The following is a 16,640-nucleotide window of genomic DNA, read 5'->3' on the forward strand; positions in this document are numbered from 1 at the left end:
CACTCGGTGCCGCGCTATGAGCTTGTATATCTGCTATTTTTTGAATAGCCAAATAAATCTAAAATGACAGAAACGCGTACACTGGTCCCACTGTCCTGCTCTATGCGTACTGTCTGTGCTCTGTACGTCCCTAGAATAGTATTCCAAAAATAACGGGGACGCCGGTGTCTGTAGGGAGGACAGACAGGTCTCTCACCGTGGAGCAGCTGGCGCCTGTAGAAGTGGTCTCTCTGAGGACTGGCTGTCAGCGCGGAGAGCGAGGGCGTCCGGGGCGAGCCGGCCCCGCCGCCCAGCTTCTGCTCCAGCTGTTTGTGGAGCTCCAGTTGTTTCAGGGCGCTGTTCTCCTGCACGCTGCTCTGGAGCTGCGCCCGCAGACTCCTCACCTCGCCCAGCAGCTCCCCTAGCTCCACCGGCAGCAACGGCAGCTCACACAGGTAGCCTGACACGAGAAAACCATTCTGACGTCACACACTGACGCCTATAGCAGTGGTTCTCAAACTTTTTCATCTCAAGGACCCTCAAATTGACACTTATTAGCCCGCGGACCCCCATTTCAAAAATATATGCCAGGGACCCCCATAAGAGAAGATTTTTCACTGCCAGCTACCAGTGATTCTCAACCATTTTAATTTCAAGAGGACCCCCAGTTTACATGCATTAGGCGACACCCATTTAATGGCATTTCTATCCCTGGGACCCCAATTTATATTGTAAAATCAATGTTAATTTAACGGGTCCATTTGGTTCCATTTGTACACTCTCAGAGTTACAGACCCACAAGGGTCCATTTGGTTCCTAACTATCCTCCATTTAGCTGGGGACCCCCTGGAACCCCCTCATAAATCGGTAAATTCAGGCAAAAATAATAATTAAATAACCTAACCCTAACCCTAAAACCCAAATAAAGTAACCAAAACACGAAAAAATCTAACAAAATCCGGCCAAAAAACGCAACATTTTGAAAATACAAAATGTGTTTACATTTGACAGTTACAAATGTTTTTCACGCTTTTTCAAAAATAGCAGATCTACAAGCTCATAACGCGGCACTCGGTGCCGCGCTATGAGCTTGTATATCTGCTATTTTTGAATAGCCAAAGTGTAAAGTAAGGGGTATAGTCCACCGAAAGTCCACCCCCCCCCCCACCTTCTGAGAGCCTGTGACGTCCCTGACTGCCGCCGATCACTCTCGAGCTCTGTAGTGTGTGTGTGTGTGTGTGTGTGTGTGTGTGTGTGTGTGTGCGCGCGCGCGTGCAGTAGCGCTGAGGCAGGATGCAACTTCATGACACAGTTTGCAATGCTTCCATTTGTTGAATACAGTGCTCGAATAGGAGTTGAGATCGTACATCTGTGCTTGATTGATTGATTGATCGATTGACTCCTTATTGGCCCAAAATGTGACCAATAGATACAAATGTAAAATGACTAAGAAACATCTGTATACCAAACACTTATAGACATCTTTCCATAATCTAACTCTAACCTATATAAACCATATAAACTCTGGTGTCATTGAATAGTTTACACACCGTGCAAAGCACATGCACAGTCATTGTAATGTATCTGTCTGTCTGTCTGTCTGTCTGTATCTACTGTACGTACAGATGTGCCACTTCAAAACTTCAAATGTCCTGCCATCGGCAAGACAGTACATTTTCAGGGGATTCCCAGGGCAATAAGAGGGACAAAGAAGGGCATTTAAAATGCTGAATTATTTTGATGATCACTGCTTTTATGATGCTAATTAATTTGAGCAACTGGTCAAGGACCTCTTCAAATCACCTTTCGCCTCATAATGAGTCTGACACCTTCTTCAACACACATTCTTTTGTTCTCATGTATATGGATGTCTGTTGAAGGGGAAAACGGGGGTGTGTAGTGACAACTTCTTTTCAGGGGCAAAACAGTGCATTTTTAAGGGCAGAGCAGGGAGGAAAAAATGCATTTTCAGGGCACTTTCAGGGAAAGAACAGTAACGTGTGAAGTTTTGAAGTGGCACATGTATCTCACTTAAATGCAAATGTGTCCAGCAGAGAGTGCTGAAAATGGGCTGAATGCAGACACGAACCAAGTGAATCTATGCAAACCTCTAGTAGTGTTTTTGAGAGCCCGCGGTGACCACCCCACATCGGGGCCCACTGTCGGCTCGTTGCGCCACTGCCTGTTACAGATGTGATTTCATTAACTACTACAGTAGATGAGTGTTAGGCGGGGTAGGAGACTGACCTTTGTCGGCCTTGGTTCCGGCACACACGCGGTCGTAGACGTGCAGCTCACTCTGCAGGGAGTGGATCAGATCCCTGCTCTCACACAGCTGCTGCTGGAGAAGAGACGCCTCGTGTTGGAGCCTGGGGACGCATGAGGACAAAACACTGAAACAACCAAACACTGCAAAGCCTCCACTAAATAAAAGGTTGAGCAAGACAACAAACTGCATGTTTTACTTACATACACAGTAAAATCCTCAGTGTTTATTGATCCTTTTGTTCCTTATTTCTCAGAGTCACGAGACAACTCGGAGATAGGGATGTTGACAATTAATCGACTATCGACTGATTGCTAAGAATTTACTTAATTCAATGAATCAATTAAACAATTAATTAAACATGCCACGGTTCTGATTTCCCGGCATTCATTATTATCGCAAACAAAGACTACATATTATCTAAGCAGCTCAAAATGTTATTATTACCCACAAATGGTTCAACCTCTACTGCTCTCCACTGTGATGTCATGGAATATGCCGTAGGTTAATGTCTTGAAGTTGACAATGATTGAGGTAGCATTAGTTTACTAGGGCAACTGTGTTATTTAGTTAATTTAACCCATTAAGACCTGGAACTGTGTCATTTTTAGACTTGAGCTAAAAAGCATTATTTTACACTTTGGGCTATTCAAAAATAGCAGATATACAAGCTCATATGAGCTTGTAGATCTGCTATTTTTGAGAATTCGTGAAAATGTGTGCAAATCTTTGAATATATATATTTTTAAAGCGAACATTTTTAACTCAAATCTTTGCTTCTGGGGGGTCCCTGGAACAAAATATTTTGATGGGGTCTGCGGCCAATAACATATAATTTTGGGGGTCCTTGACATGAAAAATATGGCGCACCACTGATATAGAAACATAGGTTTTTCAAAAAAAATGTTGAGATTTAGGAGACATGTAGAATCGGCTTCAGGTCTCAATGGGTTAAGCACCGGTATTTTCAGGAAAAAAATGTTTCAGCATTGTCTGTCTCAGGTGCTACTATGTAGTTTGTAAGTAGTTTCTGAGGAAAATCACCCTTATCAATGAATCGATGATCGATTGATGAGATGGATCAACTATCGACTAATGATTTGCATCCCTTGGATTTTACTGTGTACTAGAATTGGCGCATGTGCACGCACGCACACGCACACACGCACGCGCACACACACACACACACACACACACACACACACACACGCACACACACGCACGCGCACGCACACACACACACACACACACACGCACACACACACACACACACACACACACGCACACGCACACGCACATACACACGCACACACACACACACACACGCACACACACACACACACCTGTTGCCCTTCTCCTGGCCGGCCTGTCGCTCCTGTCTCAGGGTGTGGATCTGGCCTCCTTGCTCCTGGCTGTGCGTCTGCAGTCGTCTCAGCTCCTCCTTCCATTGCTCCGCCTCCAGCTCCGCCTGCTTCAGACGGGCGCGCCCCGCCAGCACCGCCTCCCTCAGCTGCGCCACCTCCTCGCACGTGTCTGAGGAGAGGAGGAGGTCACCATGAGGAGAGGAGGTCACCATGAGGAGAGGAGGTCACCACGAGGAGAGGAGGTCACCACGAGGAGAGGAGGTCACCATGAGGAGAGGAGGTCACCATGAGGAGAGGAGGTCACCATGAGGAGAGGAGGTCACCATGAGGAGAGGAGGTCACCATGAGGAGAGGAGGTCACCATGAGGAGAGGAGGTCACCATGAGGAGAGGAGGTCACCATGAGGAGAGGAGGTCACCATGAGGAGAGGAGGTCACCATGAGGAGAGGAGGTCACCACGAGGAGAGGAGGTCACCACGAGGAGAGGAGGTCACCATGAGGAGAGGAGGTCACCATGAGGAGAGGAGGTCACCATGAGGAGAGGAGGTCACCATGAGGAGAGGAGGTCACCATGAGGAGAGGAGGTCACCACGAGGAGAGGAGGTCACCACGAGGAGAGGAGGTCACCATGAGGAGAGGAGGTCACCATGAGGAGAGGAGGTCACCATGAGGAGAGGAGGTCACCATGAGGAGAGGAGGTCACCATGAGGAGAGGAGGTCACCATGAGGAGAGGAGGTCACCACGAGGAGAGGAGGTCACCATGAGGAGGAGAGCGGGGGATGGTTACACTTCTCTGTGATAGTTCTGAGTAAGATCGTTTTTTTAAAGGAGCATTTCGCCCATTTTCAACCTCACTAATGCCCATTATATGATGGTACCATTTCTGTGTCTCAGAGGAGGGCCGTGGACAGTTCAGAAACCTGCCGCGCGAGTGGCTGGAAATGGTGCCATCTTATGATGAGCATCAGGGAGGACCAATCATAAAGCTAAAGTTGAAAATGGGTTACTTTAACCCATTAAGACCTGGAACTGTGTCATTTTTAGATTTGAGCTAAAAAGCATTATTTTACACTTTGGGGCTATTCAAAAATAGCAGATATACAAGCTCATAGCGCGGCACCGAGTGCCGCGCTATGAGCTTGTAGATCTGCTATTTTTGAAAAATCGTGAAAATGTGTGCAAATCTTTGAATATATATATATTTTTGAAGCGAACATTTTTAACTCAAATCTTTGCTTCTGGGGGTCCCTGGAACAACATATTTTGATGGGGGTCTGCGGCCAAATACATATCATTTTGGGGGTCCTTGACATGAAAAAGATTGAGCACCACTGATATAGAAACATACGCTTTTCAGAATACTGTTGAGATTTAGGAGACATGTAGTCTTAATGGGTTAATTCTTTCCTTTTTTTTTACATCATGAATGTTGTTTGACAGTGCATGAGGCTTGGCTGTGACTGACTGACTGACTGACTGACTGACTGACTGACTGACTGAGTGATCTCACATTGTACTGTAAGTCAAGGACAGGTTCATTTCAGTCCAAATGGCTGTTAACGCAGTACCTGAGTTGGCCTGCAGGCGGGACTGTAGAGCCAAGTTCTCCTCTTTCAGGACCCTGATCTCATTGGACAGCTGAGTGACCGTGTCCAGGCCCTGGATGTAGATGTTAGTGGGCGCTCCTGAGATAGAGAAACAATTCAAACAGTATTCAGTGGAAATAAACTGTATCTGTGTTTGATATTACAGCTCTGTATGAGAAAAGAAAAGGAAAGTGTGTGTGTGTGTGTGTGTGTGTGTGTGTGTGTGTGTGTGTGTGTGTGTGTGTGTGTGTGTGTGTGTGTGTGTGTGTGTGTGTGTGTGTGTGTGTGTGTGTGTGTGTGTGTGTGGTGTGTGTGTGTGTGTGTGTGTGTGTGTGTGTGTGCGCGCGCTCGTGCCAGTACACAAGCTAGCACACAGTAAAACCATCAGTGTTAATTTCTCCATTTGTAACTCTCTTAGATATGAAATAAGGTAATACATTGATAACTAACACTGAGGATGTTACTGTGCATAAGAATCTTATGGGTACATTTGGTTACATTTGTATACTCTTAGTTAGATGTGACTCAGGGAAATAAGGTAGCATACACAGGGCCCAATGGAAACAAGCCATAGTGCTTTCTTGGGTTCAATCCTTTTAGCATCCTTTTGTATTGAACTGTACTTTCTGTGCTTTCTTTTTGCAAACTGTTAATAAAGTATTCAATCAATCAATCAATCAATCAGCAAATGGATAAACGAACACTGAGGATTCTAACTGTACATAAGACAATTACGGGTCCATGTGTTTACATTTGTACACCCTCGGAGTTAGACGTGACTCTGGGAAATAAGTAACCACAGTATAAGTGTGTGACCTACCTCCATCCCGCCCGGTGACGGCCAGTCTCTCCTCCAGTTGCTGTCGCAGTCTCTCATTGGTCCTGATGGACTCCTCCAGGCGCTGACGCAGACACCTCACCTCCCTGAGGTGTTCCTCTATCAGATCTATGCCTGGAGAGACATGTGACCGCCTGTTCAGCTTATGACCACGCATTTTATCAACATGTTTTATTACTCCAAAGAAACTGAGAAAAGGACGGCTATGGCGTTCAATACTTGGTGCTCTCTGGCTCAAAAGGGGGGAAACAACATCCAAGCACAAACAACAATGAGTCCAAGGCATTCTTCATAAAGTAAAACGGGGAAAAAAATGTCAGGCTAGTTCATAATGGGACAAGTTTGAAAATGGTATTCGTGTATGTATGGTGTTTGGATGTTTTATTTTCATCTCCACGTTTTCTCCCTCCATTCTCCTTACCTCAGTTTTAAAATCTGGATATTACAGAACATAACATTGCAATTCTATCTCTCTCCATGCCCTTATGCCACTAAGCAAAACGTATCCTATTATAATTCTAGTAAGCTCACGGTGGTGGTGGTGGTTGGTGGTGGTGGTTGGTGGTAGGGTGGACTCTTGATCAAACTGCGCATGCGTCGTTGTGTGCCAGGTTTCGCGAGAGAAACAAGCAGCGAGGTCTATGAAAACGAGGCCAAACCAAACGAACCCTATAACACCAACATTGGCCCTAAAGCGCTTACAATCGGCGGACATGGCAACACCGACGCCGACGCTACACCATAGACCCCGCCCACTCTCTACTGTGGAAACTAAGTAAACACTCCAGATTTTTTTCCCCCACACACGATGCACATTAGCTCCATAAAGAACGGTTCTATGTCGTTCTCCAGGATCGGGCGAACGTCCGCCAAGGCTCCGCTGTTTACCCTTTTGTATACATCGTATCCCAAAACTAATGGTAGATTCTAAACCGCACGGATGTTTAAGGTTTTGAAAATAGCTCATCTACAAGCTCACAACGCCTCGCGATGCGTTGTGAAAATAGGGAGATGGAGAGAGAGAGTACAAATACTTAAAGATTGATAAAAACACTAAAAATACCTAAAAGTTGAGAAGAGTAAAAATACTTAAAAATAGGGGGGCGCCACGACGGGGCGCGCGCGGGGGAGAAACCGCGCGACAGGACGTGCATTAACCCCAACTTTGCAAATACTTTCGCCTGCGCCCTTCACCGGGTATGGTCTAGTAAGGGAAACTATTCTAAATAATATCTACGTAGATGCTATATGAATGCAATTATTAGTAAGCTGGAACAGATTGAAACTGAGCCTTGCATTGGTGAATGACGTTACTTTGCCAAGATGTGTTTAAGGCCAGAGGCACCAAATGTGTTCCGTTTAAGAATATTTTATTTTTAACATTGGCAAAGGTCCACAAAGCCTGATGCTTACTGTACATTATACAGAAAATAGCCGATCTACACACTCACAACGCATCGCTTTGTGAGCTCGCTATCTTCGGCATGTGATACCGTCATACGACGGAGTATAAATCAGGCTTAAGATGGCAGTGGTATTGCAGAGCACAGAGACAGACATACCTCCATGGCTGTTTACTGATATTTGCCCCGTCGATCCCATGTACCCACGGACCGGCTGAGCCCCGTTCTCCATGTCCCAGTGTGCACCGCCGCCTGTCACCAGACCCGAGTCGGACTTCAGAGACAGCCCGCATTCGGGCACGACGCCCAGCTGGTACGGCTGGAAGGCATGATGGGATAGCTGGCCGTAGGGGGAGAGGTCGTGCTGGTGGTGGCCGCCGAGCGAGATGGCAGACATAGCCTTGCGGGACGCCACGAAGCCTGAAACCACAAACAAACAGATGTTAGTTATAGAGATATGACAGAACACGCTGGTGGAAACGTTTACAATCTATAATACACCCCTATTCCACTGTCAAGCTCATGAGTCACGTCCTTTTTTCATTTGTTTTAATTTCAGTCTAGTGTTTTTTGTTAGTTTTAGTTTTTAGTTTTTGAAGCTTGGTTCTAGTTTTTTCATAGTTTTAGTGATATTTGTTTACATGGGGTATTTGTTAGGGGCGAGATATAAAAAGGTCAGAAGAAGTATTGTGTAATAAAAACACAATTCACAGTTAAAAGTATTTGAAGATATATTTCATAAATAATCAACCAAAATACTGGGCTTATGAAATAAAAACACAAAAACTAACTTCTGATAATGTTTTTCTAGTTTGCATTATTGTAAGTTTTAGTCAACTGTAATAACCGTGGCTTGATGCATGTACACACTACAGTAAATGACTCTGGGAGCGTAAGAAATTAACCCATAAGTACGTTGTGTGTACAAGTTGTCCCTGGGCCCCTCACCCCTATGCTGCTGATTCATCTGTCTATGCAGCGAATCCAACTCCTGGCCGATAGCCGCTACAGACAGGGCCCTGGGCGGGGGCTCCCAGGTGACATGCGGGGCCCAGGGGTCAGGCCCCAACGGGCCGGGAAGGGAGCAGGAGACGGGACCAGAGAGGCGGGCTGCATGGAGGAGGAGGAGGGTGAGAGGATGGAAAAGGATGAGGAACGTGTCATGGAAAGGAATTTGAACCGATGAACTGTGATCGTGCATCGCGATAGTTCAGACAGGCACGGAGGTCAAGCGGTTTCTCCTACATTCTCATTCGCTAAACAAGCTAACACACCCTCAATCCTAATGGTTCATTAGGTGGTCTTTTTAAGCAGAACACTGTTCACTCTTCATACTGCATGCACAGCATTTTGGTCACATCACCCACATCTGTAGCCTGCCAGTGATCCTCCTTGTGGCATCTAGGTCTTCTCTATGCTAAATGTATGATTCTGTGGATCTTATACCCTTGAAGTGTTCAATGCTATGTATCTTAGGCTCTGATTCAGGGGGTTATTGATCTCAAGAGTCTGTGACATGCTTGACAACAGCTTATTTGAACTCGTATTTACTTCACAACAATCTGTAGACAATGTGTTCTCAACCTTGCTGCTTATTTCCTGTTTTTGACATCATGGTTGTATCATGGCTCACTGTCCTGTCTGTCAACGTGTATAACTCAGTGGCAGGCGTGTTGAGTAGCTCCTACACCTACTGGTTCACAACAGTAATGAGGTTATTTAAAGCAGACTGCACGAAGCAGGCTGTGTGCATGCACACCCATTGTTACTGGTTGTATCGGTGTGGTCATGCGTTTATTAATTATTATTATTGGCGGGAAGATCTCCACACAAGTGGCAACCCTAAACCGTAGACATCCGTGCGTCCCGTTACCTCTGAGAGTCTGATTGGTCAAACCCACAGGATTGGAGGAGAGCATATTGGGACAGCTGGTGGAGGACTTGAGCCCACGGAGAGGTGGAGGAGGAGGAGGGATAGAGGGATAGACTGGAAGGAGAGGATGAAGAGGGGAAACGGAAGATGAAAAGAATGGAAACGGTCACTCCTCCGCAAGGAGAGGAGCAAGGAGGAGCTTACACAGGGTTTCTGCAGGTTTAGCCCAAGATAGATTTAAGAGTGTTTGATGACTTTTTTAATGCCGCTCAGGATAATTAAATGTAAGCACTGCAACCCTAGCACCCATATTCTGGGCATTTGCATTTGCTGATTTTTTTTTTGTGTAGATCGGCTATTTCCTGGGAAGGGATTTAGTGTCGCAATTATAAATTCACAAAAATAACATAGCTGTCGTTCAAGGATTCGAAGTGAGTATATAGGGTTTAAAGGAGTAGTTCACCCAAAAAAATACTTATTTTCTATCAATTACACACCCCATGAAGAATTTATTTCATGGAGATTTATTTGTTTTTGTCGCATTCCTAAGCCAATAATTTGATGAGCGGCGGTCTCTCCGGTAGGAGACTCAGTCTACTTTGAGTCTCCTAACGGATAAATTAGCATCTTTCCGCCGGTAATCAAATTATTGCCTTAGGAATGCGACAAAAACAAATAAATCTCCATGAAATCAATGCTTCATGGCGTGTGTAATTGATAAGAAAATAAGTCCTTTTTTTGGGTGAACTACTCGTTTAAGTAGTTCAGACCAATTTATCAATAACAAAAAATGCACAAACACAACGTGAGCTTATCTTTACATACGTGAATTTAAGATTTTAAGCATCTGCAGAAATCCTGTTACATGAGGAAGCGAACAGATGAACGAAGCCGTCTTCTTCACAATACCTTCTTGTTCTGACCCGTGGCCCGGCTCGGCGTACTCGCTGGCCGCGTCCAGATCGGAGCAGAGGTCCAGGTCCTCGTGGGTGCTGCGGCACTCGTCGGACACCATGGAGGTCCTGTCCGATTGGTCGGTGGTCTCGGAGAGGGCGTGGCAACTGGAGGGGGTGTCCGGACGCTGTTGCAGCTTGGTGTGGAGGGATTCGATGATCTTATCCTTCTGCTGGAGCTCCTTGCTCAGCCTGCATCCCCACACACACACACACATGCACACACACACACACACACACACACACACACGTAGGAAATTATTAATTATGACCCATACATTGGATTTGTGTTTAGCTCTAAGCTCTTGTTTTTCTTGCAGAAAATACTGAATGTCTCCCTTTTTCCAGATTGCTGGCTGCCCCCTTTGTTAACCCGTTAAGACCTGAGGCCGATTCGACAAAATGTCTTCTAAATCCTAACAGTTTTTTGAAAAAAACGTATGTTACTATGTCAGTGGTTCTCAATCTTTTTCATGTCAAGGATCCCAAAATGTATATGTATTTGGCCGCGGACCACCATCTCAAAATGTTTTGTTCCAGGGACCCCCCAGAAGCAAAGATTTGAGTTACAAATGTTTGCTTTAAAAATATAATATTCTAAGATTTGCAAAAATGTTCACGATTTCTCAAAAATAGCAGATATACAAGCTCATGGCGCGGTCACTCGGTGCCGTGCTATGAGCTTGTATATCTTCTATTTTTCAATAGCCAAAGTGTAAAATAATGCTTCATAGGTCAAATCTAAAAATGACAATTGCTTCTCCCGGACTTAAAGGGTTAATGCCCCTTTTTAATGCCTGTGTGAATGGCCCTTTTCTCAAAGGTGAGAGCTTCTGAGCCAGAATTCAATAGTTCATCTATGACTAATGACTTAACAATCTTTCTTCTTTGCGTTTTGAGCTGCCGAAACACGAAACCCCCCGTCTCTCTCTCCAACAGGTTTATAAAAACACCAGTCTGCCTAGTGATAGAGAAAGACCACAGAGGGGCTGTGGGGTACTGCACGACCTGCTCTTAGAAAACATGGCCTTCCACAGCGGGGCTATGTCCTAAGCCCCTCGGACCTCCTGTCAAGCCCAGAAATGAAGCGTGAACTCCTGAAATGCACCGGGACCTGACCTGCTTTTGAGTCACGTCTGGCTGAAGTAGAGCGAAAACAGACACAGGCTAGACTAGATTCTGTGCAGGTTTCTGGATCCATTTTCTTCGGAGACTCCTGTAAATCTTTACAATAATAGAATATCCCCTAATATTCCCCAACACAAAGAACAAAGAATCAAAGCGGTCAAACATTCAGGAGACTCCTATTCATCAGAGGGTCTTAATGCAGGACTTCAGTCACTGAGCCTCTTAACCCATTAACCTGGAACTGTGTCATTTTTAGATTTGAGCTAAAAAGCATTATTTTACACTTCGGGCTAATCAAAAATAGCAGATATACAAACTCATAGCGCGGCACCGAGTGCCGCGCTATGAGCTTGTAGATCTGCTATTTTTGAAAATTCGTGAAAATGTGTGCAAATCTTTGAACATATATATTTTTAAAGAGAACATTTTTAACTCAAATCTTTGCTTCTGGGGGTCCCTGGAACAAAATATTTTGATGGGGGTCTGCGGCCAAATACATATAATTTTGGGGGTCCTTGACATGAAAAAGATTGAGCACCACTGATATAGAAACATACGTTTTTCAGAAAACTGTTGAGATTTAGGAGACATGTAGAATCGGCTTCAGGTCTCAATGGGTTAATGCAGGACTTCAGTCACTGAGCCTCTTAAAGACACATAGGAGGCCTCTGCTCAACTAAGACAACTTAACAGTGCTCTGTACTCTGCTGCCTGTGTGTCAATGAACAGGCCTTGTTTTTACATACTCAAGTGGACAGTCCTTATCCTGTCACTGTACTATAGGTCATATGACCACTTGTACGTACACGCACGCACGCACACACACACACACACACACACACACACACACACACACACACACACACACACACACACACACACACACACACACACACACACACACACACACACACACACACACACACACACACACACACACACACACACACACACACACACACACACACAGCAAATGATAGCAAACCACACATCCCTGTGTACAGACAGACACACACAACAAACAGTCATCATCAGGAGGTCAACCCACCGTAGAGCGAGCAGCTCGTGGCCTGTCTTATCGTCGTGGACCTCAGCACGATCTCCTGCGTAGGACAGAGAACAAACGCAGAGATAGTCAGGTTCAACGAGCAGAAAATGAAGACAATTATAACGATACTGATGTGAGCATGATAGGGGCGGCCATAGCTGAGTGGTTAGTGAGCCCGCCTAGGGAGCCAGAGGCCCTGGTTGCCCCAGGTTCGATTCCAGGCCAGGTCAGCATATGTGTCGATGAAATGAAATTTGTCCCTGAGCAAGACTCTTAACCCCTAATTGCTCACAGGTTCTCATTGGAAACAAGACCGCAAGGACTTTCATGAACGACCTGTTAAAAGGAATTATCCTTATCCTTATCCTTAGCATCCAATAACCTTCTGTAAACATGTTGAACGTGAGCGATGTGTTGAACATGACGGCCTGTACATTGGGATGGATTTGACTGGAAGTCAGTGTTTCTACCATTCATCAAATTACACTGAAAGAGATTCCAACGATATCGTTCACCACTGTTGCTGTATGGTGTGAACTCTGCCATTCACTTGAGTTAGAATAGTTTTTTCAGGTTACATATCTTATCATTAAATGTATCGCTCTTGGTGTGGGCAGCGCTTTAAAGGGATAGTTCACCCCCAAAATAACTTTTTTTTGGTCATTTTTTTTTTGTTTTTGACACATTCCTAAGCCAATAGTTTGATGACCGCCAGCGCTTCCGGTAGGTGACACAAAGTGTCTCCTTTGTCTCTCCTACCGGAACCGCTGCCTACCGGTCCGCTGGTCATCAAATTATTGTCTTAGGAATGTGTCAAAAACAAAAAAAAATCAAGTCTCCATGGGGTGACTAATCGATCGGGAAAAAAATGCTAAAAAAGGTGAACTATCCCTTTAGGCTGGCCCTCTGTGCAGTTGAGATTTTAAGAGGGTAAAAGTGTTTCCTTACGTCCGCTGATCTTGGTGCCCACTCTCTGTGCCAGGGCCGTGCTCTGTGCCAGCTGCTCCCTGAAGCTCTGCCCCATGTAGTAGTCGATGTCGTTGGCACGCAGCAGCTCCTCAAAGGCCTGTCGCACGAGGAGGGAGGAGTCGAGTGGGTTATAAAGACGCCAACCACAAAAACACCTGCAACACTGCAAGCCTATTCTTTACACGTTCTTTCCCCAGCATGAGCTCATTTTTAGACCAGTGGTTCTAAAAGTGGATTTCAGGGACTCTCAGGGTTCCTTTAGGGGGGTTTACATTGACCCTTACAGGTCTGTAGGCCTGTCCCCGACTAAGGATTTGTTTAGTCGAATCTAATTGGCGACTAATTGCCAATAGTCGACTGGCAGTCGACTAATGAAAAAAAAAAAAAAAAAAAAAAAACGTTTTTTTTGTTTGTTTTGTTTTTAGGGCCAAAATAAATTTTATTTCAAAGGGCCAAGTCTACACAGTTTGTTTTGTGTCTCCAGCAGAGTTTCTAGTGTCTCTATCTCTCTCTGGAAGAGGTTGCACATGAACTCTGCAGCCGCACTGAGGCGCTCTAACACAAACAATACCAATACAAAGACGAGGAATAAGAAGAATAAAGTGGAAGTTACGTGTGCAGGTGTAGACTTGGCCAAAAAACAATTTAAAATATTTTTGGCCCTAAAAAAAAAAAAGATTCGACTAAGAGACACGCAGTTGACTCGGACCCCCCGCGACTAACCAGTCGACTAGTCGACTTAGTCGAGGTCAGGCCTACAGGTCTGTAACTGTGACAGTATACAAATGGAACCAAACGGACCCGTTAGAGTCCGTTTGGTTCCATTTGTATACTGTCAGAGTTAACTGGGGGTCCTTGAAATGTAGAAGTTTGAGAACCGCTGATTTAGACTATTCATTTGAAATACTATGAGATATGAATGTATTGAAATGTAAACACTGCATACAAATGCGTAAACGATGAGTTTTGAGTAAGATGTGCGAATATGTAGGCTGTGAATTGACCAAAGTGACAAAAAGTTAACCGTGAGATATATTATGTAGTTCATCATGCAAAGGTGTCAGGCGGCAAAAACAGCCGATCGTGTGGCAATGCGACGCATTGTGAGCTTGTAGATCAGCTGTTCATCATACAGAGTACTGTATAAATGAGCCACGGTACCTTGGTGGTGTCACCCAGGTGCTGTGTGAGGATGTGACACACTCCCCTGCCCTCCCTCATCCTCTGTCTCAGGTGGGACAGCTCTCGAGCCTGGGCCTGGATCAGCGTGTTGTACTTCCTGTGAAGGGAGGAAGAGGAGATAAGGATAATTCCTTTTAACAGGTCGTTCATGAAAGTCCTTGCGGTCTTGTTTCCAATGAGAACCTGTGAGCAATTAGGGGTTAAGAGTCTTGCTCAGGGACAAATTTCATTTCATCGACACATATGCTGGCCTGGTCTGGAATCGAACCTGGGGCAACCAGGGCCTCTGGCTCCCTAGGCGGGCTCACTAACCACTCAGCTATGGCCGCCCCTTTATCATCACCTATTATAGAAGGGGACATATCAGGTCCCGAAGACGCATTTCACACAGCACAACAGTGTTGATTTCGTCGACTAAAACTAAAATGACGAAAAATGTCTGTTGACTTTTGTTGTACTATTGCATTGTTGTCCACACGATTGGGGAAGCTTGACATAATCATTTCACTGCCTATAAACCCAGTATCGTAGATTCTTTGAACTACAGTACATTGTTCTTTTCCCACTCTACTGACTATTTGCACTGCTCTTTGTTGACATGGCTGCATGCCATTTACTCTTATTTCACGCTTGTAAGTCGCACTGGGTAAGAGAGAGTTGTCTGCTTAATTGTAATTTGTAACTCCACTCACCCTGGCCAGGTGGCACACTTCCCTTCCTCCGCCAGGCCTTTGCCCTGTAGCTTCAGCTGGGCCTCCAGCGATGTCACGCGTGACACCAGCTCCCGGAGCTCTCGGTTAGATCTGGGCTCCGTGCGGGTGGCCAGGCTGTCAGACATCCAGCCCTCATCCTCCTCCACGCCGCTGGGCGCCGGAGACGCCGGCTCAAAGGCCCAGTTCACCTGGAAGACACAACGATACTGACACTGTCACTTTTTATGCTCATGAACTAATATGTCTATACATTGAGTGATAGAGCACCGAAGTCTGGCGTAATTTACGCATACTACATGGTTCGCGGTTTTCCACCCCCATGAATTCCCATATACGTCTTTAATATCGCGTCAAATAAGAACTGTGTTCCAAAAATAAACAAATGATCCCGGCGATTTGACTCTTATGGATCAACTGACGGTGAGAAAACGATAATGTTACTTCCACCGAATTAGTTACATTTTCGCCAGAAACAGACTGTATCAAATATAAGTGACTGACTATCATAAACAATACAGAACCTCCTCCCTGACAATTTGAGAGACAGTTTGTTTATTTTTGGACCACAATTCTTATATGAGACGATTCTAAGATGACCCAATGTTATTCTCCATTGAGAAATTACTTTACGAACCAGGGGATGGACTTCTGTACTCTATATTACAGAAAATAATATAATAACAATAGCCTATAAGTGTTGAGCAGGCTAATTTAAGAATGTAGCTAGCTAAGCTACGAGTTAATTTTCACAATTAAGTAACTGAGCTACATTAAAAGCTCTCTTTCAAAATAAGTAGCTAGATACAAAAAAATAGGTAGCTACATTGTACCTAATGTGGTTGGTAATGTGGCTGAGGACATGTTATGACATTGAGTGATGGAATAAAACATAGACTATAATTGTAAAAGCTACAAATGGATGGACTCATTGTGCAATTTTATGTTCCAAAGAGTTTTGTCGAGCTACGCAGGTACATGATGAAAAAGCAATAGCTTAAAGGGATAGTTCACCCCCCCCCCCAAAAAAAATTATATCGCTTAGTCACCTTATGGAGACTTGAATTCATAGAAATTGTTTTTGTTTTTGTCACATTCCTAAGCCAATTATTTGATGACCAGCGGACCGGTAGGCAGCCGTTCCGGTAGGAGACACAAAGGAGACTCTTTGTGTCTCCTACCGGAACCACTGCCGGTCATCAAATTATTGGCTTAGGAATGTGACCAAAAAAAAAGAATATCCATGAATCCAAGTCTCCATGGGGTGACTAATCAAAAGGAAAAAAGTCATTTTGGGGGTGAACTATCTCTTTAACTACTTGAAAGCTACAGTACCATCC

The 16,640-nt window shown here is 44.9% G+C and overlaps 1 protein-coding gene across 3 annotated transcripts in view; it reads right to left on the reverse strand.

The window, feature by feature from the left end:
• LOC311046380 (myomegalin) overlaps positions 1-16,640 on the reverse strand; it is an 84,254-nt gene that overhangs the window by 11,732 nt on the left and 55,882 nt on the right. For 2 of the 3 annotated variants that reach the window (XM_084058642.1, XM_084058641.1), the window contains exons 27-39: positions 15,283-15,491; positions 14,570-14,687; positions 13,388-13,505; positions 12,440-12,494; positions 10,220-10,455; positions 9,311-9,424; positions 8,386-8,547; positions 7,597-7,857; positions 6,017-6,148; positions 5,179-5,295; positions 3,589-3,778; positions 2,227-2,348; positions 197-439 (exon numbers count right to left, since the gene is read on the reverse strand). In XM_084058642.1, the coding sequence (XP_083914768.1) occupies positions 197-439; positions 2,227-2,348; positions 3,589-3,778; positions 5,179-5,295; positions 6,017-6,148; positions 7,597-7,857; positions 8,386-8,547; positions 9,311-9,424; positions 10,220-10,455; positions 12,440-12,494; positions 13,388-13,505; positions 14,570-14,687; positions 15,283-15,491 (2,077 nt within the window). The remainder of the gene's footprint in view (positions 1-196; positions 440-2,226; positions 2,349-3,588; positions 3,779-5,178; positions 5,296-6,016; positions 6,149-7,596; positions 7,858-8,385; positions 8,548-9,310; positions 9,425-10,219; positions 10,456-12,439; positions 12,495-13,387; positions 13,506-14,569; positions 14,688-15,282; positions 15,492-16,640) is intronic. The other variant, XM_084058643.1, reaches the window with a different exon arrangement.

Source organism: Gymnoscopelus microlampas, assembly GCF_963454915.1.
Source record: "Gymnoscopelus microlampas genome assembly, chromosome: 5".
Taxonomy (NCBI): domain Eukaryota; kingdom Metazoa; phylum Chordata; class Actinopteri; order Myctophiformes; family Myctophidae; genus Gymnoscopelus; species Gymnoscopelus microlampas.